General features: G+C 46.1%; 1 protein-coding gene across 2 annotated transcripts in view; it reads left to right on the top strand.

Moving 5' to 3' along the window:
• SLC1A4 (solute carrier family 1 member 4) overlaps positions 1-26,581 on the top strand; it is a 32,418-nt gene extending 5,837 nt beyond the window's left edge. The window contains exons 3-9 of one of the 2 annotated variants that reach the window (XM_021087450.1): positions 8,931-8,973; positions 10,752-10,814; positions 13,119-13,285; positions 18,441-18,674; positions 20,075-20,269; positions 20,559-20,693; positions 23,656-26,581. In XM_021087450.1, coding sequence (XP_020943109.1) covers positions 8,931-8,973; positions 10,752-10,814; positions 13,119-13,285; positions 18,441-18,674; positions 20,075-20,269; positions 20,559-20,693; positions 23,656-23,884 — 1,066 coding nt within the window. In that variant the 3' untranslated portion in view covers positions 23,885-26,581. Of the gene's footprint in view, positions 1-8,930; positions 8,974-10,751; positions 10,815-12,133; positions 13,286-18,440; positions 18,675-20,074; positions 20,270-20,558; positions 20,694-23,655 lie in introns of both variants that reach the window. The other variant, XM_013996100.2, reaches the window with a different exon arrangement.

Raw genomic sequence — 26,581 nt, 5'->3', positions numbered from 1 at the left:
GATCACCGAAGCAAAGCTCCTCATTGCTGAGACTGTGAAAAACAGCAAACTCCGGGTGAAGTGTCTTGACTTCCTCCTGGTTTCCATTTCTCCTTCTGGAAAATATGATGCCTGTCTGCCACTTAAGAAGAGCGTGTGTTCATTTAAAACTACAACAAAAAAAGTCCAAGGAATTTACAGTGGGAAAAACTCTCTGATGAATTCTGATGAAGACCAAAAGGTCTTACCAAAATTTTTACCAAAAACACAGGTGGAGGTGGCCTGTTAGAACTTTGATGAGGTACAGCCTTTGTTTAGTGTCTGGCAGCTTGATATTTGGAGCCTTTAGAGATTCTTATAGTTTTGAGAACTAACTTTTTTTTGGGGGGGGTCTTTTTAAGGGCTGAACCCACAACATATGGAAGTCCCCAGGCTAGGTGTCAAATAGGAGCTGTACTTGGAGGCCTACACCACAGCCATGGCAATGCCAGATCCTTAACCCACTGAGCGAGGCTAGAGATCAAACCCGCATCCTAATGGATACTAGTCAGGTTTGTTACCGCTGAGCCATAATGGGAACTCCGGGACTAACTTTTAATTGGGCACTGAAAATAAAGTCTACTGAGGTTGAGAATCCCTTTGGCTTATTACCTTCAGTATATCAGTCAGGGAGGATGGTTGGTGGGGTTAAAGGAGTCTTTTTGCAGGGGTCAGTGGCTCAGGGAGGCAGTGTGGATGCCTAGCCCTGAACTACTCATGGTACCCCATAGGGAGGCTAGTAGCTTTCTTTTATCAGCAAGAGGGGCAATGACCAAAAAACGGGACAGGGGGTGAGGTGAGGGGTTGCCTTAATACTGTTAATCCCAGAAGGAACTTCTCATTTCGTGAACATGGTTTTCCAGTTTTAGATCCAAGCCCCCTTCAACTTCTGCTTCTGAAGTGAATGACCAGCATCATGGCTTAGAGGTCAGTGTAAGTGTAGACTTGACTTGGGCCGCAGATGCAGGCAAGAACCAAGAGGACTTTGTTGTGGCTTGTTGGGGGGATGAGGTAGCATTTCATGATGCTTCCGATGGCCAACCTCTTTAATCCAGAAGTTCATGGATAAAGGTAGGGCAGGTGGCATGATCCTATCTTACCAGTGAGGAAACAGAGATTTGAGTTGCCTCAAGGCCAGAGTGGTTTATCAAAAGAGGGATTAGACGAACTCTGGGTCTCACGCCCCCCTGGTTCAGGGCTGTTTCTCTCACTCTTCCCTTCCCCAAGTCAACACACCATAGTAATGAGGCCATGCTGCTGGTATGGTTCCATCTTGAAAACGTTTGCCCTGAATCAAAGGTTGACCAAAAGAGGAACCAGGTAAGGGTCTGCTTGAGTCGGAGCAGATGTTCATTTCCTGTTAGCAGAGGAGGTGTACCCCTTCTGTGAAGGAAAGCAAGCGCACAGGTAGGATCTGGCTTTCTCAGTAAGTAGCTTGTGAGCAGAAACTGAGTCCTGAGCCACGTGGAAATGCCTCCTGGGTCTCGGGAGTCTGGGTAAACATTTTAAAATCGTTTCCTTCAGAGAAACCTCATGGATGCTGATTTTATGTGACTCCGGGCATGTTTTCTGGCAAAGGCAGAGTCCAGTCCTTTCTGCCTGTGGGCAAGTGAATGAAAGGAGACTCTGCTGGCAGAAAGCTCAGTGATCCCACAGGCTGGTACCTGGTAACTCCCTAGAACTTAAACACCTGGAAGGAGTGGAGAAAGCCTCTGGTGATTTAGGGCAGCTGCTGCCGAGTCTGTGCTGTTGCTCAAGTCTGTGACCCTGATGGTGGAGTGCCTGGGAACTTCTACTGGGTCTCCCTGTCGTGACTTCTAATTTATTTTTTTCAAGACGGAACTACACGTCAGAAAGAAAGGAAGCTAATAGATACTGATTATGCCTTTGAGAAACTTGAGAATGCCATTGCAAGTGGTTTGATTTCCCACCGTATAATGGCTTAGACATAGCATAGCAGGTGGGGTGGGAGAGTGAGGCTAGAGCAGAGCCTCTGAGAGCGGAGAAGGGAGAATGGACAGCAGCTGGCAGGTGGGAAAGTCTCAGTCTCCTCTGGAGCAGCCCAGAGCACCATGCTTTGGAACCTGGAAAAGTTCAGGACTCAGAACTGGGTGTGACCCAAAGTGACTTTTAAGCAGGTCTTCAGGAACCCAGGCATAGTGGAACTTCTTGGTGCTTAACAGTGCTTACTGGTTGTCGTTCCTGGGACATGTCCATAACTTTCAGTGCCTTGGCTTCCTCATCTTTATAACGGGCATCATGAGAGTGCCTGCCTCACAGGATTGTGAGGAGTTAGGTCTGTAAAGCTCTAAGAATAGGGCTGACCCAATAGATGCTTGCTCTTGTTATAAACGGAGCAGTATTACGGAGCAGTTGGTTCACATGAGCTAATGCAGATGGCTCTCCTTACATAGTCGGAAATAAATGAGACGAAAAGGATGTTTGGGGAACTCAAGATGACTTGAAGCCAGGGTCGCTTTTAGGTTTATTGGAAACCATGTGGAGGCTGGAGGGAGAGGTGAACGGTGACTCTGTTTCGGACGAATAGAATCAACACTGTGGGAAATTTGGAAAATGGAGAAAACTCAAACTAAACACAGAAGAGCCTTCCATTCTGAAATGGGGCTGAAATCCTCACATATCCTCCCTGACATCTCAGGTGCTTTTCCCCCTCAATTATCCGTCTCTGGTCTCCAAAGGTGACCTCGGTTTTCCTCACCTGCAAATGCAAAGGATTGAGGCAAATGAGTGCTAACATTCTTCTGAGTGCTGATATTTGTGGTTTTCAAATATCTGCCAAGGTGGCGGGTACCTCCCGGGCCCAGGGCACTGTCTGCACTGGCAGCCAGAAGACTGACCCTGGGCCACAGTCTTGTAGAAGCGTAGCAGCGGGAGAGCAGGGGCTGCCGTGTGCCTGCTAAAGACAATTGGAATTTTGCCTGCTTCCCAGTTTCCTAGGCTTTGTTGCTTTTCTTGTGCCCATTTTCTCAACAGTGGACTGTGCTGGAAGCCTTTCCCTTCACAGAAGGAGGCATGAGGGACTTACTTTCCTTCTCGAGAATTGGGTGAATATGACGCTTCTCAGGCGTAAGGAACACCCATTTCTTCAATGGGTGTGAAGAAACCTACCAGGGACAGATCTGATGTAAGCCTGGAGATTACAGTCAAGGGAGTCAATGATGAACCTTGTATTTTAAATGTTGACCATGGCAGGTTATCTGACCTATGGCTCTGTCTTCTGTAGGCAAGATGAAGACTTTTAGCAAATCTAACAAGGATCCAAATTAATGGAGGTTTCTCAGCGTAAGTAGTCGCTAAAAGTGGCAGCTTGTAATTTAAAGAAAAATATTTTTTTAGCTTTACACCATGCCCGCTGCCACCTAGGAGAATACCTGAATAGCTCAGAAAAGAGTGTAAACCCAGAGGGTAGTGTGGATAATGATTATGAACAGACACTGAAGTCAGCTACCAGGGTTGAATCCAGTTGTGCCTCTTACTAGCTATATGGACCAGTCGCTTAACCTCTCTGTCCCTCAGTTTCCTTATCCGTAAAATGAAGCTAATATTGCTGTGTCTACTACCTATAAAGATGAAAGGTGTTAATATTTGAGTGTCTTGCTGATGTTCGAGTGTGTCCCAGCCTCTCAGGGACAGCTGAGGGCTGCTCCCTACAGAGCATGTGTGCTGCTTTTAGCTCTATTTCCTAACCACCCCCCCCCCCGAATTAGCCTTTCTGGCTGGAATCTGAAATTGGATGTGGGCCTCAAAAGGAGGCTGGGTTACTCCCCCTCCCCCCACCATCTCCATAGAGCTCCCGGCCTTGTAGGGGGTACCAGGATCTAAAGGGGGCATGTCCCTGTTAGCTGACTCTGTAACAATAAGCACACGGGATAATAAATATTTATCAGGTGTATATACCATGTCACATCCTGTTCTGAAGAGTCTTTGAAATGTTCATAAGTTTGGTAAAGAGTTTTTGAACTTAAATAAAAAGGAAATACTTCTGGAACAAAAAAAAAAAAATAGACCTAAGCAAAAGTGAATTGTTTTACATTCTTCTCACATGAAACAGGGAAATGCATACCACCCTTGACAATAGGATCAGAAGAACACAGAGGACCAGATGTATAAAAGAGGAACATTTTTGAAGTTTTTTTCATGGTGTGAGCTGTGTGAGTCTGCACAGTATCGCTAACACGCGTTCTGCTTTCGGCACTTCAGCCTCAGCTCATACTAGTTTTTCTGTTTAAATAACATGTCCAAAGGTTCCTATAGCCCTGGGTCGTCCATTCGGCCTCTCCCAATTTGGTCGACTTGGATCTCTGGATTTAATAGGACAGTCTTGGCATTTTTGCAGGTGTTTTTGACCCAGACCCACCATGAGAAGTACATTTTAAACGATAGCATTCACATACAGACACTCCCATCCCAGCATATATAACCTGAAACACAAGGTCCACAAAACAGCATTTTTAAGTGTGACACATCTTACCTTTTCTATTCTGTCTAGCATATTACATGTTTTAAGTGCTGGATAGAGCCAGGAAATTGATTTCATGGCCTACTAATATTTGAGAAACTTTAATGTATACCTGGTTTTGTGTAATTCAAGGAAGTTTCTCAGGGTCAAATAACAGAAAAAGAACATATTTGAGAATTTGAATAAGATGAAGAGGTCAGTGGTTAGAAGGTTAGAAGCATCTAATACCCAACAGAATTGAGTGCTGTGCAGAGGTAAGCTTGAGAAGACCATTTGATCCTTCTGATTTCTAGACTGTGGATCTCACAACTCCAGATCTGTACTGTTCAGTAGGATAGACACCAGCCACACATGGCTGTTTAAGTTTAGCTAGTTTAAATGTAATTAAAATAAAAAAATTCAGACCCTTGGTAGCACTGGCCATATTTTGAGTGGCCAGTAACCACACGGCTACTCTCTTGGACATTCCTGAATGCAGGGAAGCTCAGGAGAAAGAAAACGCCCAAGTTCACAGCAGCATCTGTGTTTAGAAGCCAAAGGAAAGAGGGGTAACAAGAGCACAGAGAGAACAACATCTGAGGACTGACACACCCATCTCACTACAGTAATCAAGACAGTGTGGTGTTGGCACGAGAACAGACAAATAGATCAATGGAACAGAAGAGAGAGCCCAGAAATAGACCCACGTAAATATAGCCAACTGATCTTGAACAAAAGAGTCAAGGCGATACAATGGCATGAAAATAATCTTTTCAACACATGGTGCTGAAACAGCTGGCCATCCACACACAAGAAAACGGATCTAGACACAGCCCTTGCACCATGCACTAGAGTGAACTCACAGTGGGTCACAGACCTAAATGTAAACCGTGAACTATAAAACTCCTGGAAGATAATGTAAGACGACCTCTGATATGGCCATGACCTCACCCGCCACTCCTGCACCCTGCACCAAAGGTGCAGCCCATGAACAGTAGAGAACAATGTTGAGCTTAACTCCTGCAGCCTCACTCTATTGCCCCTCACTTCTGCTCCTGGTCTGTGGCAACCAGAGGAACTAAAGCAAAGGATTATGATTCTGTGGGTTCAGCTCACTGCCCTCAGCCGATTCTTCCCAAAAGATTAATATTTGAGAGTTGAGCTATATAATCTAAAAATAGTTCAAGAGTTCCCATTGTGGCTCAGCAGGTTAAGAACCTGGTACAGTATCCATGAGGATGTGGGTTTGATCCCTGGTATTGCTTCAGGCTTTGGTGTAAGTCGCAGATGCAGCTCGGAACTAGTGTTGCCATGGCTGGGGCGTAGGCTGGCAGCTGCAGCTCCTATTCGACCTCTCGCCCAGGGAACTTCCATATGCCTCAAGTGCGGCCTTAAGAAATATAAAAATAAAAATAAAGTAAAATAGGTCAGTCATTCCATTGAATGTATGTATTCTTTGGTTGTCAAATCTCCTTTGCAGTTAGCACTGTATCTTTTGTTCTGATTTTAAGCAATTTTGAGACATAATTTACATACCAAAGATGTACCCATTGCAGGGGTACAGTTCAGTGCGTTTGGACAAATAGATAAACCATTTAACCACTAATACCATCTGATCACTGAACACGTCTCGCTCCCATGACCCTTCTCAGCAGTTCCCACTCTCCATGCCTGGCCCCAGGCAGTTCTGGATAGAAAGTTTTGCTTTCTATCCCCAAGGATTAGTTTTGCTTTTTCTAGAGTTTCATATCAATGGAATCACTCAGCATGTACTTTGCTTTGTCTGGCTTCTTTTGCTCTGCACAATGTCGTTGAGATTAGCCATGTTGTGTATGTTAGTGGGTGAATCGTTTTTATTGCCAGGTAGGCTTCTGTTGTATGGATTTATCACAAGCTGTTTGTCCATTTGTCAGTTAATGGACGACATTGGAGTTTTGAGCTATTATGACTAATGCTGTTATATATACAGGTCCTTTTTGCAGACATATATTTTCATTTCTTTTGGGTAAATATCTAGGAGTAGAATTGCTGGGTCATATAGTAAGTGTATGTTCAAGTTTATAAGAAACTGCCAGAATACATCATGTTCTTCTCAGGAACTTGATTTTTTTGGCAGGAATTGCTGTTTTGCCTCTAGCATGGAATGTACGTACCCCTTTGTTCCCATTGGGTTTTGTAGACTCGATATTATAGACTGTCTGAAAACAGGTTGGTGGGTCAGTGGCTGTTTGGTTTAGAAGTTCTGGGTTAGGGTCAGGGTCCGTTCTGGGAGAGATAGTATTGGGTTATTGCTTATGCTAAAGACACGAGGCAGGCCGGGTAGAAGGGTTTAAACAAATAGTATGTGCTCTTTGGAAAGGAGTGTGTTTCAAGGCTGTGGGAGAGACTGGGCTGGCACCCAGTGAGGGAACAGCCCATTCCTGAGGATGCAAAGTATTTGCAGGGGAAGCTGTCCCCCGTGGGGAAGATGGAGGTCTTCTGCCCCAGCTCTTCCCTTAACTTCCCTGTCCTCTTAGGGAGAGTGGCAAGGGGCCAGCTTAGTCTGGGAATCACTATGGTGGAGGTAGAACAGAGAAACCTTGGCTTGGGGCCTGCTTCTGCTTCTAACTAGTATAGCAAATGGAAATGAGATACCAAACATACCCCCACAAGACTGAGAAAGGTGCTTTGTAATGGAAATAATAGGCAAAATAAGTTGCTCTTCCCCTATACGTAAAGCGTAGCCAGTGCAAATCCCTGTCTGTTTCTACCTTTCTTTCAAAGTAAATATGCTTGCAATAGGAATCAAATTTCTGATCACTGTTTGGCAACGGTTAATTCAACTGAAGATCACATTTTGTCCGTTTAAACACAGGCGTGTCCTCTAAGTATGTTAAAAGCAATTCAGGTTTCATAGACAAGCACATTGGGAAATGCCGAGGTGCAGTCTCTGGATGCTGGCTGTCTTATGGAAGCACCTCGGGTGTTCTAAGGAAGTCATGTTTGCATCTCGTTAACCATGTTTGGCGGGTGCATTCATTACCTATTGTTGTAATAACAAATTAGCATCTATTTAACAGCCTAAAAATCACACATATATAGGAGTCCTCTCTGTGGTGCAATGGGATCAGCAGTGTCTCTGCAGCGCGAGGATGCAGGTTCGATCCCTGGCGCAGCACAGTGAGTTAAAGGATCTGGAGTTGCTGCTACTAAAGGAGAGTAATTTATAATAAAAATAATGTGTTTCAGGATGTAAATGCTCTAAACAAAGTGGTTAGGTGCTTGCTTTTGAATTGAGAATCACCATTCATGAGAGAACTTTAAACGCAGACATACTTAATACTGGTGTGTGTAATTAAGGACCCAGATCCTACAGATCTCCATTGGTGATGTGATTTCCCAGAAAGACAAACAATTCTTGGAACCATTCTGAACAAAACAACAAAAATAATCATCCCACATTTTACACGGGAGCTTCAGTCCTAAAAATGTCACTTTATGTCCAAATTGTGCAAGAGAACTTATTTTTGTTTTTTTTTAAGTTTTATTGAGATATGATAATTGAGGTTGTGATAATTTCTGCTGTACAACAGCTTGATTCAGTTAATACATGTATACACATCCATTCAGTTATACACGTACACACATCCATCTCTTCCAGATTCTTTCCCCCACAGATGCTCACAGAACGCTGCGTGGAGTTCTCTGTGCTCTGCAGCAGGTCCCTGTTGGCCAGTCATTCCACATACCTCAGTGTGCATGAGCCAATCCCCAACCCCAGTCTATCTCTCCCCCACCACCTGTCCCCTTTGGTAACCATAAGTTTTTACAAAGTCTGTGAGTCTGTTTCTGTTCTGCAAATAAGTTCATTTGTATCCTTTTTTTAGATTCTGCCTATAAGTAAGTGATAGCATATGATGTTTGTCTCTCAAAAATACACCTTGTTTGAAGTTAGTTTTAAGCTCAAGACATTTATAAGATTTTCACCTGCAGGTGTATCATACAAGATGTTGGAAATTGTGAGACCATTTATTACACAGGACTTTGCCTCGATTAGCAGAACAAATGGCTGGGACCTGGTGCTTCCACCTAAACCCACTCCCCCAATTCCAGGAGTTCCCCCCCCCCCATTATTGTAACAACAAAACGCTTGTTTGGGTTTCCCTAGTGAGCAGCACTGCTCTGTTGAAAACCACTACAATAGGGCTTCGCTCCTGGGGCAAGGACAGTGATGCAGTTATTCTGGTTTGCTTGGACTCGTGGAGCCTCAATATTGAGGGCCACCACTAGGGAGATGAGGAGAAAGATCCTCACATCTCCTGGCCACGTGGATCAAGCAGAAGGCGGCAGGCCCTGCTGGAGGTGAGGCCAGAGGGAACCCTGTGTGTTAGGCTGTTGGGACTGGGCACCTTAAAACGGACACTTTGAAGGCTGGATTTTAAGAATACTGACAAAATGCTTTCTTCTCCAACAGAAACCTCTTTCCATCAAATCTCGTGGTTGCAGCTTTCCGTACGGTAAGCTTGATGCTTTGCTGAAAATACGAAACTTTGAGGAGGGAGGGCCGTATACGTTACTGCTATAGAGTTAAGTAAGGTGGAGCAGGGAGGGTTGTGTTGTTGACAAAACTTAGTATCTTTGGCCTCAGTTTCTAGAGATGGGTCCCTGGGGTGAAAACAAACACAACAATGAACAACCAAAAAATTTTCCAAAATATTCCATCAGTCCCAGCATCTTTTCATATCACCTGAGAAATACCCTCAAATCACGTTTTGGGGATCTCTTAAATATTTTAGAATTTCTAAAAATATATTTTTGTCTTTTTTCTAATTATAGAGATAATGTATGCTTATTGCAAAAAAAAATTGTAAATAAAGTACTACAAAAAAACAGAAGAACATAAAAATCACACATAATCACTACCGAGAGCTACCCACTAACACTTTGGTATCCATCCTTCAGATGTGTTTTGCTGTGCGTGTGCGCACACACATGATTTTAAAATAATCATGCTACATACATTGTTAGCATGTACACATGCTACGCACATTTGTAACCTGCTCTTACTGTGACCTGTTTTCTCATGTGGCTGAGTATCCTTCTGCATAAGTTGTTGGCTGTGTTCCAGTGCATGAGCGAATCATAATTGTACTCAGTCAGTCCCTTGTTGATTATTGTTTCAGGTTTTCCCCTAATTTTAGCAATACTGCAAGTAACATCCCTGCAACCATGCTTTACACAGAGAAGGAATATAAAGATTTAGATTAGATGTACTAAACTGATTGCCTTTTCAAGCAAAACCTCTTCTGTTTCTACTTACAGCCTCTCTTAAAAAAAGCAGCCTGCACATAAACACAGCTGTGGCTTCTATAGAAAATGTAAGATAGAAAAATAAAAGGTTGGTGGGGCTTTCAGTGCCTGCCACAGAAGGTAGGGGGGTGGATTTTGTTCCCCCTGCCACCCTCGATCATGAGATAGCCAAACACCTGCCTGTCTGAAAGCCTAAGACCAAGCTGAGAAGGACCAGAGCTCCTAAAGGCGGGTTCAAAGCAGGCGTCTGGGTCTGAACCCGTTAATGGGCTCCTGTTGCCAGTTCAGGAGCCAGGTGTCCTTAGAAGGTTCAGGAAGGGTGTCTTATAACAAAGTTCCCTTGACCATAGTGCATCCTGCCCCAGGAAGACGCCTGTGTGCCTGGGGCAGGAGTGCGAAGTCACACCACAGGACCAAAGTGGTACAGACATTTCCCCTCTGAAAGCAGACCTACCAGAAGGCTCAGCAGAAAATGCCACCTTGCCTCTCACCCTTTGCTTTGGAGAGTGGAGGCTCAGGCAGATTAGAAACAGATGCTGAAAAGCAGTCCGGCTCAAGTAGGTTCTGGAACAAAGTGGAGCTTAATAAATAAATGAACGGAAATAAAATGACATATCAAAGTCAACTTTGGCGTGATGGAATCAACAGCAAGTTTCTCCAAATAATATGAACTCTCGGCTGTTTTGAGGTAGCAAACTATCAGCTTGAAATTGCGCAGACCTTCCCCTCCAAACCAGTGTCCAAGGGACATAGGACATTCTCTGCATTTCCTTGGGTCCCTAAATAACCAGAAGGCTCCTGGACCGCACTTGGCCTGAAGTCATTTTTGTGCAGTTCTCAGAGGCCCTTGTCAGGCCACCCGAGTGAGGAATGCGCAGAAGACGCGGGGTGGAGAAGGACAGGGTAGCCGGAGTCCCCGTGGTCCTCGGTTCCTCCTGGTAGGTCCTCAGCTATGAACTGACAGGGGTTTCTCTCTTGCTCACAGTACGCAACCAGCTATGAAGAGGTGACCCACAACACGAGCAATGGGAACATCACCCGTGAAAAGGTAAACTCTTTGTGAGAGCACTTGGGGCAAATGCTTAAAAAGCAGATAATGCTTCTTAATGGAAGAGCATGCACGATGCGTGTTTTCTCAGCGGGGCTGAGGACTTTGGGGCTTGAATGGACTGTTTGAATCACATGGGTCATGTTTGCTCCTTTGGACATTTACCTACATGGCCAAAGGCCAGTGTCTGTAGCATTGGCTCTTCAGCGGATTCATTCCACTGGATCAGAACTAATGTCCCCTTTCTTAAAAAAGATAGGAGTTCCCGTTGCAGCTTAGCGGATTAAGAACCCAACCAGCATCTTTGGGTTCAATCCCTGGCCTTGATCAGTAGCTTAAGGATCCAGCACTGCCGTGAGCTGTAGTGAAGTTTACAGACATGGCTTGGATCTGGCCTTGCTCTGGCTGTGGGTAGCTGCAGGTCTAATTCTACCCTTAGCTGGGGAACTTCCATATGCTGTGGGTGTGACCCTAAAAGGACAAAAAAAAAAAAAAAAAAAAGAACACCCCTTGTTCTATATTAAAATATAATTAATAGGTGATTTAACCTACCCCTGCCCAGAGAACTTGTCTTCGGGGCTTAACTCACAAGTATTTTTTGAACACCTGTTGTTTACCAGACACTGAGCTAAGTCCCAGCCTTCGTGCTAGAGCTGGAAAGGACAAGGGGCCTCAAGGGTTATTCAGTCCAGCTTCAGAACTTCCCTGAGAAGGAGGGACTTTGCCCCTCCCCCACCCCACCCCAAGTAGGACTCCCTAGGGCTCAGTGGCTCTGAGTTCTACCGGCCTTTCTTTGATTTTAAAAAAAAATTAAAAGCTACTCATTTAGGTCATTTCACTCCATCTTGCAGATGAAGCATCTGAAGCTTAGAGGAGTTACTTAGTATCAGAGCTGGGACCAGGACTCAGACTAGAAAGATGGTAAAAATGCTTTCAGTTTTTACCACGCTGACATGTTTCCCATTCAGAATTTCATAATGTGTTGGGATGGAATAAACTGTGTGTCTCACATATGCTTTCCATAGTAGGCGTCAGCACTGCTGGAAAAAATAAAGAATACATTATAGCTATACATTTTAAGTCAGTGATTTAGGAAAGAATATCCCAGAGCTCTCGCTGTAGCTCAGTGGGTTAAGCACCTGACAGTGTCTGTGAGGGTGCGGGTTTGACCCCTGGCCTCACTCTGGATTTAGGATCTGACATTGCCACAAGCTGGGGCATAGGTCGCAGATGCTACTCTGATCTGGTGTAGCTGTGTTTATGGCATAGGCCGGCAGCTCCAATTCAACCCCTAACCCAGGAACTTCCATGTGCCACAGGTGCAGCTGTGAAAAAAAAATGTAAACAATATCCTGAAAATATCCATGTTGATTCTGAACACCTTGTTTTGAAATTTGTCAGTGAGGAGATGATGGTAAGAGCCCAGCAATGAAGAATTTGTTGTTTTTGGTGGTGGTGGTGGGGGTCTTTTTAGGGCCGCATCCACGGCATATGGAAGTTCCCAGGCTAGGGGCCTAATCGGAGCTACACCTGCTGGCCTACACCACAGCCACAGCAACACCAGGTCTGAGCTGCATCTGTGACCTACACCACAGCTTGCAGCAACACCAGATCCTTAACCCACTAAGCAAGACCAGCATTCGAACCTGCATCCTCTTGGATACTGGTCAGGTTCAGAACTGCTGAGCCACAACGGGAACTCCCAAGAATTTGTTGATATTTAGGGGGCAGAATTAACAATCATTGACTCTTGATCAGAAGGACCTTTTCACCAACCAGCTCTTCTTTTATAAGCAGCCTTTCCAAGTGCTTGTCTGACCTCTAGTTGAATATATCCAGTGATAAGGAGCTCACTACTTTCTGCTTCAACCTATGCCCATTTTGAACAGCTTTCAGAGTTAACAAGTAGGTGAAATTTTTTTTTCTTGGCCATACCCACAGCATGCAGAAGTTCCCGGGCCAGGGCTTGAATCCACACCACAGCAGAGACCTGAGTTACCGCAGTGACAACACCGGATATTTAACCCACTGAGCCCCTGGGGAGTTCCCAACAATTGGTGAAATTTGTGTTTGTTGACTTTCCATATCCTCAGACTCCATCTCCCCTCAAGTTTCCTGCCCCTTGATCTGTGAAACCACTGGGCGGCGGGCAGGGTGGCAGAGGGAGGGGGTTGCTAAAGGAAATATAGGCCTTTTCCCCTTTTGGGCGTGGTGTTTGTGTCTGGTGGAAACACTAGCAAATGTATCTTTAATTCTCACTCATCTGTTGTCGACTTAGTTCCGCTGTCCCCTCTGACCCTACAGATCCCCATTGGCACCGAGATTGAAGGGATGAACATTTTAGGTTTGGTCCTTTTTGCCTTGGTGTTGGGAGTAGCCCTGAAGAAACTCGGCTCTGAAGGAGAGGAGCTCATTCGTTTTTTCAATGCCTTCAATGAGGCAACGATGGTGCTGGTGTCATGGATTATGTGGTGAGTGTCACCCTGCGACTCTCTCTCATTCTCGTTTTTCCTACTGTCCAGAAAAGAACCTGACTCAACTGTGCTAGGTCCCTCTGTGGGGCCACCTGGCCTGGGGCTTGTATGTGATGGATGGATCACAGGCCATTTCTGGTACAAGCAGACATGTGCCATGTCACTTCCTCGTCACCACAGTGACCCCTAAGGGTCTATCATTGGCGTTATAGCTGTGAGTCCCCCAGCATCCCATAACACGTGGGAGGCCCCTGTGGTTTTGCGGGGCAACGAATTCTGTAGGTTGCTATCTGCTGTATAAAATAAGGCTCATTTCTCTTAAAAGGATAGACTTCAAGCTTCAGAAGGACCCCTTACTGTAGTACCTTATAACAGACATATATGTCAACTGGGAATGGTCTTTCCTTTACAGCAATGTTTCTTTATATAATATCAATGAAAGGATCATTGTTTAATAAAAACCATTAGATTGATTTCTGGCTAACGAGGAAAAATTTTATGAGATCGCTCACAGCAGCTTCTCAGAAATCCTACTGATTCTGGTGGCAATGCCTCAGAAGCTTTATCCTGCTGTTTGACTCAAGCCAGTCTTTGTGGGTTTTAGCTTCTACCCATTCATTGTTGAGAAACCAGTTTATCCTTTCTTTCATGCACAAAACATTTTCCTTATGGTCGTCCCTTAAATATCCTAGAACTTCTCTCAAATGGCATTGGAGTGGCCATTGGACTGATTTTAGAAGTGAAACCTGGAATGTGGTAGGAAAGTTTGGGATTGAATGGGAAGCCAAGTTTGGTGCCTCCACTGGTGGTGTTTCTCTTGCTTAACCAAATTTTCTTGCTCAACCTAAAATTTCAGTTTGACTCTGTATTGTAAACATGACACTTCATAGGACTCCTGCAGTTTGGGGAAGGAAAATATTTTCAGAAAGATAAAAGTATTTTCATCACATCAAATTCTTTTCCTGGCTTATTTTTTTTAATCTAAAATCCTCCCAAAGGTTGGATTGAAGGAAACTCTGTGCAAGAAAATGATGTTCCTATGTCAAGACATTTGTTTTCAATTTACAGTCATTCCTTCAATGTGATGTATTGGTTACAGAAGCAGATATTTGGAAAGGCGGACTTGGCTGAGTGTCTAACTCCGGTGGGAAATCTGCTGCCCAGAAAATGCATCCCACACCGAACTGGGGTTTTAAATGCCTTAACCAGGAGTTCCCATTGTGGCTCAGTGGTTAACAAACCTGCCTAGTATCCATGAGGACACGTGTTCGATCCCTGGCCTTGCTCAATGGGTTAAGGATCCGGCATTGCCATGAGCTGTGGTGTAGACCGCAGATGTGGCTTGGATCTGGTGTTGCCTTGGCTGTCCTGTAGGATGGCAGCTGCAGCTCCAATTCAGCTCCTGGCCTGAGAACTTCCATATCTGCAGGTGCAGCCATAAAAAGAAAAAAGAAAAAAAAAAAGAGTTTTAACTATTGAAAAAGAAAAAAAGACATGATAAACTATTGGAAAGTGGACAAAGTATGTGAGCAGGGAATTTCATAGAAGAGGAAACCTGAATGACCAGTAAATATTTCCTTCCTTCCTTCCTTCCTTCCTTCCTTTCCTTCTTTCTTTCTTTCTTTCTTTTTCTTTCTTTCTTTCTTTCTTTCTTTCTTTCTTTCTTTCTTTCTTTCTTTCTTTCTTTCTTTCTTTCTTTCCTTCTCTCTTCCTTTCTCTCTTTCTCTCTTTCTCTCTCTCTCTGTCTCTTTCTCTCTCTTCTTTTTTTAGGGCTACACTGGCAGCATATGAAGATCTCGGGCTAGGGGTCAAATTGGAGCTGCAGCTGCTGGCCTGTGCCACAGGTACAGCAACACTAGATCCAAGCCACATCTGCAGCCTACACCACAGCTCATTGCAATGCTGCATCCTTAACCCACTGAGTGAGGCCAGGAATCAAACCTGCATCCTCATGGATACTATTCAGGTTCATTACTGCTGAGCCATGAGCAGAACTCCAGTAAACATCTTCAGGGATGCTCAGTTTATCAGCAATCAGGGAAACGAAAAGTTTGATTTTATTAGACATTGATAAGGGTGAGGACAGGATTTCTCAACAGCAGCACTGTTTTTCCCCCCTTTGGAATTTCAGGAATTTTAATTTTAATTTTCCAACTCTCTATAATAAACATCTGTTGCATTTTTTTATGGAGAGATGGTTGACTTACAATATCATACTAATTTCCCATATACAGCATAGTTACTCTAAATTTTTATAGATTATACTCCATTTATGGTTCCTATAAAATATTAGCTATGTTCCCTGTGCTGTATAATACAGCCTTGTTTTAGCAGCACTATTGACCTTTGGGGCTGATCATTCTTTGTTGTGGGGGGCTGTCTTATGCGCTATCGGATGTTTTGCAGTATCCTTGGCCTCTGGCCCCTAGATGCTAGTAGCACATGCCTTCCTCTACCCCGTCAAAGTTGTGAAAATCAAAAATGTTTCCTGGTAATGCTTAAAGTCCCCTGGAGGCAAAATCATCCTCGGATGAGCACCCTGGTGCAGGGAAAGGATTATTCTCCTAGACAGCCGGTAGAAGGTGAATTGGAACAACAGCTTTGGAGAAGAAAACTTAAAACATGCGCACACACCGCCCCCATGACTCAGCAGTCCTGCTTTGTAGACAATACAGGAATCTGGACACAAAAAGACTTGTTTGCAGTATTCTTTGTCATGGTCAAGACCTGAGAATGATTTAAATGCCCATGAGCAGGGCAGTGGCAAAGTAATCTATAGTACAGTTCTGAGGATGATATTTAAAAAGAATGAGATAAGGTTGGAATCAACTCAAATGTCCATTGACAAATGAATAAGCAAAATGAGGGATATACATACAATGGAATATTATTCAGCCTTAAAAAAGAATGAAATTTTTTTTTTTCTTTGTCTTTTGTCTTTTTAGGGCTGCACCTGTGGCATATGGAGGTTCCCAAGCTAGGGGTCTAATCAGAGCTGCTGCTGCCGGCCTACGACACAGCCACAGCAGTACCAGATCCGAGTCTTGCCTGTGACCTACCCCAGAGCTCACTGCAACGCCAGATCCTTAACCCACTGAGCGAGGCTAGGGATGGAACCTGCAACCTCATGGTTCCTAGTTGGGTTCGTTTCTGCTGCGCCATGACGGGAACTCCTGGAAGCAATGAAATTCTGACATATGCTATCACATGGATGAACCTTAAAGACATTATGCTAAATGAAATAAACCAGACATAAAATTCCATTTAGAAGGAGGACCTAGACTAGTTGAATTCACAAATCCTGAAAGTACAACAGTGGGGGCCAAGAGCAAGGAGGTGGGAGAACAGGGTTATTGTTTACCGAATACAAAGTTTCAGTTTGGGACCATGAAAAAGTTTTAGAGACGGATAGTGGTTATGGTTGTACAACAGTATCAGGGTACTTAATGTCACCAAACTGTACACTTAAAAATGGTTAAAATGAGGAGTTCCCATTGTGGCACAGTGGTTAACGAATCCAACTAGGAACCAAGAGGTTGTGGGTTTGATTCCTGGCCTTGCTCAATGGGTTAAGGATCTGGCATTGCTGTGAGCTGTGGTGTAGGTTGCAGACGTGGGTCGGATCCCGTGTTGTTGTGGCTGTGGCTATAGCTCCGATTAGACCCCTAGCCTGGGAACCTCCATATGCCGTGGGTGCAGCTCTAGAAAAAGGCAAAAAGACAAAAAAAAAAAAAAAAAGGTTAAAATGGTAAATTTCATGTTACGCATACTTTACCACAGTTAAAACCAACAAACAAACAAAAAAAAAAACAGAATTAGGTAGATGTCTGTGTATTGAAAAGATCTCAAAGATGTAGTGGGGAGTTAAAAATAAATGTGCAGATTTAAACCTATACCTATGTTATTTAAATGCATAGGAAGTGGACTGGTCATGAGAAGAGGGTCCGACTTGAGGATAGTGCCGAAAGATTTTGGCCTAGTCTCCATTTTTTTTTTTTTTTTTTTTTTTTGGCCTCACCTGCAGCATATAGAAGTTCCTGGGCCAGGGATCAAATCCAAGCAGCAGCTTTGTGGCAACACCAGATTGAGCCTTAACCCACGCACCACAGTGGGAACTTCCTATGATGTTTTAATTTTTTGAAAGGGGAATGTATTCATGTATTACTATGTGAGTTAAAAATAATAATAATGCTTAGAATATCTCTGGGAGGAAAACTCAAGGAACCAGTGACATTGGCTCTCTCCTTGAAAGTAAACTGGGTTCTTGGGGGACAGAGGTGGGAGGGAGACTTCACCCACTTGTACCCTTTGAAATTTGAACTATGTGACATTATATAATTAAAATTCACAGAGTCAGTAGTTACAAAATTCTTCCTCAATGTATATTAAATTCAAAACAGCAGCCTTTTGTTCTTTGCAGCTCCCGTAGTTCATTTCTTCCCTTCCTTCTTCCCCTCCTGCCATTTAAAAAATCTTCACGCTCCAAGAGTGTTCCCAGAGGGTCATTGTTAGTGACTTTTTCCCACGGAATCATGTTTTCCCAACCACAAAGAATTTAAAACTTCACAAAAGTCTCAGCTTTGGCTCAATTCGGCATCACAGCAATCCTGTGAAATAGGTGTTAGTCTTTTGTGTTTCTAAGTTCTCAGAACAAGCCTGAGAAAAGCTGAAGTCAAGCTCACAGTCCCTGAAGCTTTGATCTCGAGGAGTTCCTTGCCTTTCCGCTAGGGAGCCCCTGAGGTTGTTAAGAACATACTATATCCAGGGGGAAAGAAGTCTGGGTCCTGGAGTTCCCTTGTGGTGCAATGGGTTAAGGATCTGTCATTGTCACTGCAGTGGCTTGGATCACTGCTGTGGCACAGGTCAGTCCCTGGCCCAGGAACTTGCACACACCATGGGCATGAGCAAAAAAGAAAAGAAAGAAATCTGGGTCCTGGTCCTGACTCTATCACCCACAGCGAGCAATCATGTTCATCTCACTCAGTTTCTAGCCTATAAAATGGGCCCGTCCTTTTCTGTCCTCAGGGTCATCCCAGGGAGAGACGAAGACCTCCTCACTGAGAGTCCCTGCGTTCTGTGTCAGGAAGGGCCTGCGTCTCCCAGCCCCAGCGTCACCACCCTCCCTGACAGGTGCCCTGTGCTCATGTCCTAGGTACGTACCTGTTGGCATCACGTTCCTGGTGGGAAGCAAGATTGTGGAAATGAAGGACCTCATCGTGCTGGTGACCAGCCTGGGGAAATATATCTTCACCTCCATATTGGGCCACCTTATTCATGGAGGAATTGTTCTGCCCCTGATTTATTTTGTTTTCACGCGGAAAAACCCATTCAGGTTCCTCCTGGGCCTCGTCACGCCATTTGCAACAGCATTTGCCACCTGCTCCAGGTGAGTAGGCTCCGGGTGCCTTGGGCTCTCTGAGCTATGTTAATATGGAACCAGGTGAGCCCATGGTGAGTCCACAACCAGCATCTTGATATATTTTAATTCCTTGAAAACCCTGAATTGACCTCTTCTGATTTTTTTTTCTTTTTTGTATTACCATCCCCTATAGCTCTTACAGAAGTGGATTTCTGGAATTGCCAGAATGAGGGATCGCCTCTCCCTTCTGCGTCTTGCTCCTTAGAGATCAGTCCGATCATTATTTAGCCCAAGCGTGGGTCTTCTGCACCCTCACTAGACCTCTGCCTGAGTAGAAGATGGCAGTCTCTTAACTCAACATGCATTTCAGGGACATTTCTAGAATGATACCTGCCCATTCTCCCTCTGGGTGCGTGCTCTCTAGGAATTCATAGTATTGTGGGATTATCTAATTTAGCACAAGAAACGCACCTTGTCATTGTTGGAAATCCTTCAAAAAAACATTGGGGAGCTGCTATTGTGGCTCAGCAGGTTCAGAACCCTATATAGTGTCTGTGAGAATGTGGGTTTGATTCCTGGCCTCGCTCAGTGGGTCAAGGATCCAGTGTTGCTGCAAGCTGCAGTGTAGGTCGTGGATGTGGCTCGGATCCCGCATTGCTGCAGCTGTGGTGTAGGCCGGCAGCTGCAGCTCCAATTTGACCCCTAGCCTAGGAACCTCCATATGTTGCAGGTGTGGCCATTAAAAGAGAAAACAAACAAACAAACAAACAAAAATATGGGGCTTTCCAAGTACATTAAAGAAAACCTTCAAAGGACAACCACACATCGTTTCCTTCACACAGTTAGTGTTTCCCTCTCTACTGCATGTCTCCTCCACTCCTGCCTGGCACTGTATCTGACACGGTAGTGGTGGGAAAAGAAGGGAGGGAGGGACCAGTTTCTCCAGCTTAGGAGAGAGCAGGTCTTATTCTTCATTAGCGAGGAACTCAGATTCTCTTTATAAACTCTCGGTGTCATTCTGTTTCTTGGCCTAAAAGGGGAAAAAAAAAAATCACAGTTTGCCTTTTACTTTTTGGGGGCAAAAAGCATTTAAGAGAAGAGCTGCACCTACAGAGTAAATTGTCCTTTGTTCTCGTGAGAACATTTTGCCCCGTGAGACAGTGTTTGGTTCTTGAGAAATTTGGAACAGGTGTATATCCAGGTAACAAAATAATAGGTAAATCTGGGGTGTCCGATTTTAAATAGTTTGGGAGTTGACAAAAACCCCATGTGGTGTCAGAAACTCTGAAGCAATTCTGATTTTTCTCTTATTTCAAGAGGAAGCACCATAAACTAGGATGGTGCTAGCTGCTCTGTCCCGGGGTCAGAGCTGAGTACTGTGTTAGCCTGGCCAGGAAGGACTGGTCTCATGGTTTTTGCATCTTTAGCTCAGCAACCCTTCCCTCGATGATGAAGTGCATTGAAGATAACAATGGTGTAGACAAGAGGATCAGCAGGTTCATTCTTCCCATCGGGGCCACCGTGAACATGGACGGAGCTGCCATCTTCCAGTGCGTGGCCGCCGTGTTCATTGCCCAGCTCAACAATGTGGAGCTGAAAGCAGGACAGATTTTCACCATCCTGTAAGTTCTATAGTCTTCATCTTTAGGCCTGGTTCAAAACCTGAGGGTTTTTTCTTGTGATATGCTTTGAAAAACTTCATAAATACCAATCTCACCATGACTACAGGTGTCTCATTTGTAAAATGAGGATGGCATGAATTCATTACTTGAAGAGAGTGGATCCTCTCTCAAGGCACAGCCGACAGAATCTAGGCCTGGGCGGGTTTCAGTTTTCAAGCCACAGCTGCCATGTTCTGCACGTCTCTGTGCCCAATCCATGCTCTGGGCTAATGGCTGTCCCATCCCCTAGAGTGACAGCCACGGCATCCAGTGTTGGAGCAGCAGGTGTGCCAGCTGGAGGGGTCCTCACCATCGCCATTATCCTGGAGGCCATCGGGCTGCCCACTCAAGACCTCTCTTTGATCCTGGCTGTGGACTGGATTGTGTAAGTATCAAGTCCTAAAGGCACCGAATAAAAGAAAAGTCTGATTGAGCTCCCTAGGAGCTTGGACTCTGCTGGCCTGGGGCACGCAGAGAAACTCAAAACATGTCATTACCAAGAACTTGCTCAGAACATCCAGGAAAGCTGGGGGCCTGAGGGTCTGTGGAGACTTGGTTGGGTTGCACAGCATTCGTAGCCATTGGAGCAGTGAGCCTTTGGAATGAGTGTTTTGGCCTGGAATGTCCAAGGAGTGATTTCTGGGAGGGGAGAGAAGCTGAGCCCAGCTGATGTGAGTGCCTTGGCTTGGGCTCAGGGGAGGAGTTAGGATGGAGGCGTCATCAGGTGGCCTTCCCCAGGGCTCCCGTAGAGAACAGACAGTCTCTTAACATTGCTTCCTTACGTTGTGTGGCACCTTTCTTGGATACGAACAGCACCTGTTGTACAGGGCAGGTCAGCTGAAGCACTGATGTTGACAATTCACAGTAGAGCATGTGAATAAGAAATGAGCTTTGGAGCCCAAGTACCTGGTTTTGAGTCCCAGCTTTACCATTTACTAGTTGTGTGCTATGAACTGTCTGTGCCTTGGTCTGCCCATCTGTCAAATGGGGATAATAACAGAACCCACCCCAGACTTGAGGTGGAGATTAAATGAGTGGCACACATAGCAGGGAGGAGTTCTGAGCATGCAGAAGAGCATTCAACAAACATTGGGGAAGAAAGCATTCCTATTGTCGAAAGTTGGCCTCTGAACACTGGTGCCAAATGTGGAGACGAGTTTTGGGCGAAGGAGAAATGAGTAGCTTTTATTGCTTTGCCAGGCAGAGGGGGAGGCCACAGCAGGCTAGTGCCCTAAAGACTGTGCCCTCCTCTGGGAGAGAATAGGAGGTGGTCTTCCAGTTTGGGGGTGGAAAATAAGGCCACAGATAAGGATCAGGGTAGATGCAAGCTTGCATTCTTTGTTTTTGTTTTTTGTCTTGGTCTTTTGTCTTTTTAGGGCCCTTCCCACAGCATATGGAGGTTCCCAGGCTAGGGGGTCTAATCGGAGCTATAGCTGCCAGCCTACACCACAGCCACAGCCCAAGCCTCGAATGCAACGTACAACACAGCTCATGGCAATGCCACATCCTTACCCACTGAGTGAGGCCAGGGATCGAACCCCCAACCTCATGGTTCCCAGTCGGATTCCTTTCCTCAAGCTTGCATTCTTAAAGCTGGTATCAGGCATCCCAGGATAGGTTCTGGTGATCCTGACCTTTTTTCTGGAATGAAGAATGCTTCATCAAGTAATTACCATCTTCCATTTGTTAGGGGTTTTAGTTCTGCAGAAGAGCTCAAAGATCTTGTTTTATATATATCCCTTGAGGAGGAGCCAAGACTCTGCCCCGGAGGCTGCACCATTGTTCCTTGACTGCCTCTTCCTGGTCTCTGCATCCCCTTCCTTCCCTGATTAACAGCTGCTTGCATTCTTTGGAACTCAGGGAGGGCCATGGGGGCTGAAGGAGACCTATTCCTACAGAGCAGAAGTGGGGGACTTTTGTGCCCAGGAATCCCACAGGGCCCTGCTGGGTTTTACTCCCGGCCAGGCTAGTCAGAACCAGGCATGGGTTATCCTATACACTGGAGTCTGGCCCACGTTCATGGCTCTACCCATGGTGGTTTCCACCCTATTTTTAAAGCCCTGGAAACATGAAGGGGCTTCTCAGAATCCCTAGGGCCCCTGGGGGGTGAAATGTGCATTGGAGACTTGCATTGTCCAGACTGCACATCAGCGGGAACTCAGTCCCTGCAGTGGGGCCAAGTTGGATGGGACACGAGCAGAGTGTCAGAGGCCCCGCCTCCTTCCTCACCCAGCTGCCTCCTCTAAGCAGCTGAGGCAGGCCTCTAAGAAGCTCAGCCAGGACTAGGGAGATAGGGCACCTAGCAGGCTGTGCAGGAGAGACCTGTGGTCACGTGAGCCCTTCACCTCCCAGGACCTCAGATTCTACAGCCCTCAGCTTCTCCAGTGCTTCGGGCAAGTTCACATTTTCTCCTCTCTCCTTTTTTTTTTTTTTTTTTTTGCCATTTCTTGGGCCGCTCCCACAGCATATGGAGATTCCCAGGCTAGGGGTCGAATCGGAGCTGTAGCTGCCAGCCTATGCCAGAGCCACAACAACTTCGGGATCCAAGCTGTGTCTGTGACCTACACCATAGTTCACGGCAATGCCAGATCCTTAACCCACTGATAAGGCCAGGGATCGAACCCACAACCTCATGGTTCCTAGTCAGATTCATTAACCACTGTGCCATGACGAGAATTACTCCTCTCTCTCCTGAATGGGCACAGTACTCCCTCTGATCCCCAGGGATGGGGGATGGTTATCGGACTATGGGAAGACAAGTTTCTGGAAAGGACAGTACTGTTTTCTGTGAGATGGTGTTGCCAGCAGCCCCAGGAAGCATATGAAGGTTACAGTCCAGCAGAGATGCTATGTGGAAATGAGCAAAGAAGGGACACTCCTGCAGCATGACCATGAGGGGGAGGGAAGCTGGGCTCAGAACCGGATCTACGCTTTCATCCCGGTTATCTGTAACTTCTCTACCATGGTGTCTCTCACACAGGACATGCATATATAGAAAGATTTCTGGGAGTCAGCAGATCCAGATGTCAGTACAGGTTAACTCAGGGTGGTAGATAGAGTATGGCGGCGGTGGGGGGGGGTGACTTTTATTCTCTTCTTTGTACTTCTCTTTTCCCAGGTTTTTTTTTTTTTTTTTTTTTTTTTTTTTTTTTTTTACAGAGAGGGTCTGTTACTTGCATAAAAATAAAACATATCTGAAGGAAAGCACTTTAGCATCAAGGGAGGCCTTGTGCACGCTGTTCCTCAGGGTCCCCACCTCCCCGAGCTCAGCCCGCGGTGACGCCCCCTGCCCCCTAGTGGCTCCAGGCGGTATCGGCTCTAACGCCAGCCTTTTTTCTTCCTCGCAGGGACCGCACCACCACTGTGGTGAATGTGGAGGGCGATGCTCTGGGTGCCGGCATCCTCCACCACCTGAACCAGAAGGCCATGAAGAGGGGAGAGCAGGAGCTGAGCGAGGTCAAAGTGGAGGCCGTCCCCAACTGCAAATCAGAGGAGGAAACATCACCCCTGGTGACACACGCAAACCCTGCCGGCCCAGCGGCCAGCACGCCTGAGTCCAAGGAGTCGGTTCTGTGATGGGGCTGAGCTTCCAGCTCGCCTGCCGGGGGTGCCGTCCCCGTCAGTCTGGCCGCAGGGTCCCCCCAGCATCACCCTCGCCGACTTTTAGTCTCCCGAGCAATGCTTTGGCCCAGTCACCAGTTTGAGGATTACTTCTCGGCACAGGCATCGGGCTTCCCAGTGGGAAGTGGTTCCGAGGACCACAACACTCTGACACTTGGCTTGACCATGTCAAGGTGCAACTATGTGCACCCAGGCTCTGTTTGTAATCACGCCCTCCAGCTTCCAGGCCCCGGAAGTAACACGCTCGTGGGGACCTGATGGTTAAAGCTTGGAAAATGCACCTATTACTTCATTGCTCCTATGAAAGCTCGGCATTGGGTGCTTTCTGGGTAGACCTGGGTGGGTGGCAGTCATCTGTCGCATTGCCTGTGAGCCATAGTAATTGGAAAAATTCCCAAATTAGCCTAAGCTGGAATGTGCTGAGCCTGGGACTCGAGGTGTTGAGAGTCTGTGCCACAACAGGGTACAGCTGGCTTTTGGGTCACTGGGCTGGGGGCAACTGCACGTTGTCAAGTTAGAAATACTCCATGGTGTTAGCACGGCTGTGGTCTCTGGTCAGCAGTGTTAAGTAAGCAGTTACATTCTGAGGTCAAAGAAAGGAGGGGGAGGAGAGCCCTGTGCAGGGGAAGGAAAGCAGCCTAATCCGGACAGGACACACCACACACACACACACACACACACACACACACACACACACACACACAGCCCATTCTGGCTCTAGCCCAGGGGGTTTTTCTGCTTTCATGACCTGGGCTTCTGCCAACATCATGGCTTTATCCTGGACCACTCCAATTTGGCAACAGGCCAGAGAGGGGAGGTATGAGGCAGTCATTACATTCGAGACCCATGTTGGTCTAGCAATTTATTTTACAACTAGACCTTCCCTAAAATGCTGCATTGCAGAAGAAACTAAACAAAAAAAAAAAAGACGTTTTAAATTGCAGACCCACTCCCTCATTGGGGTGGGGTAGCCCCCTCCCCAGATCCCCTGACTTTGGTGATTTCCATTGACTGGGCTTCCTTTCCTTCTACTACATCAAAAGTTTACAACTGTAAGCCAGATGGTCCACCTGACACTTGCTGACCCCTCTAGGTGAAGGGGCTTTATAGAGAGGACTGGTATTGCCAGTGCAGGGAAAGACCTCAAAGGCACAAGACTGCCATCTCACTAAGGCCGTTGGCATGTGCCATGGGGTGACCCGCAGCAAGTCCTAGGGCCTCACTTTACCCCATTAGTAAAGTGGGGCTGACGTCACCTGCCCCTTACCTACCTCAGAGGGATTGGGTGAGGTGAACTGAGTGAATCTATGGAAACGACCATTTCACATTTCACTTCTTGGAGGTCAAGTGCTAACACCCCTGTACCCTCCTCACTGTTACCTAAGTGATACCTAAGTTCCCCAGGGAGCTCCTTCTCCCAGGGAGGACAGCTTTTATGAGCAGAGCTTTGTTCTGTGTGCAGGAGCAGCTTCGATCACGTCACTCATTCTCTGCTACTTTCTTGTTAGCATCAGATGCGGTGTCTTCCGGATGTCCTTCAACTTTTTGTGATTCACTACTCCCTCCCACCCCACTTCCGGGTACCTGGCCTCCCCATGACTCCCAGACCCAGGGCACCATTTCTGCCACCAAACACTGGCCATCAAATAGCTCCCAGGCTTTAAGCCTCATTCATTCCCTTGTTTTTCCTGTCACTGTCACCTAGGCACTGCAGAAGGGGAACACACTGTCAGGATGCATCTCCATCACAACTAGGATGGGTGGGAGGGACAGAGACAACCAAGCTCCCCAGTATTAAAATTGAAGGGGGCGCGTGCCTGAGTGGAAGAAGTGGGGGAGAACCAAGAGGCGCAGAGCAGACCCGGCCAGTGGGCAGCCCCCGCTCCCTCCAGCCCTCTTCAAACCAGCTAAGCCGCTCCCGTCTCCTATGATGTAGGAGTGACTAGGAACTGGGCTGAGAGGTGCCTGGAAACCTTGACCCTCTGGCTCATTGCTGATGCCTTCTGTTTTCAAAGGGGAAACAATCCCATGGTTGGAATGCAAACAACAGTTGAGCATTCACTGATTTTCAGGCTTCAGTCAATCTTATCTTTCCTTCTGCATATATACAGTTTTATATATACATACATATGTGTAGCCCATATAGGGGGGTTATCTGTGTGTGTGGCGTGTGTGTGTGTGTGTGTGTGGCGTGTGTGTGTGTGTGTGTGTGTGTGTGTGTGTGTTTTAGCTCCAGTCCAAGCAAGTTTGATTTGGGACAGAGGTGAACTAACTGCCAGTGGTGTATGGCTTCGGCATCAGGATATTCCTGTTTCTAAAGGTGAATTTCACAAAACGTGGACATTAGAGCCGGACCATCGGACCCCGGGACTGCGTATCCTCTGCGCTGGGCCTGGAGCACCCTGGTCTGGGGAAGGTGCTTCCGTTTAAAATCCCGACCATGGCAGCTCCCCTCTCCCGGTGGCTCCCTGTCCACAAGAGGGACGAGACCACACGTGACCTGGCTGGGGAAAATGCTACTTTGTCATTGTCTGATGATGTCTCGTCTGCTCTTCTAACGTAAATACTGTGCATCTCTGACCGTTTTGTATGCGTGACACTTGCCTTAAAACATAGCGGTCTTCCAAAATGAATATAGCATTTCTACTAGAA

This window comes from Sus scrofa, chromosome 3, assembly GCF_000003025.6.
Source record: "Sus scrofa isolate TJ Tabasco breed Duroc chromosome 3, Sscrofa11.1, whole genome shotgun sequence".
In the NCBI taxonomy this organism is placed as follows: domain Eukaryota; kingdom Metazoa; phylum Chordata; class Mammalia; order Artiodactyla; family Suidae; genus Sus; species Sus scrofa.
The sequence above is the reverse complement of the archived record's forward strand: the minus strand, read 5'-3'. Positions and strand labels throughout refer to the sequence as shown.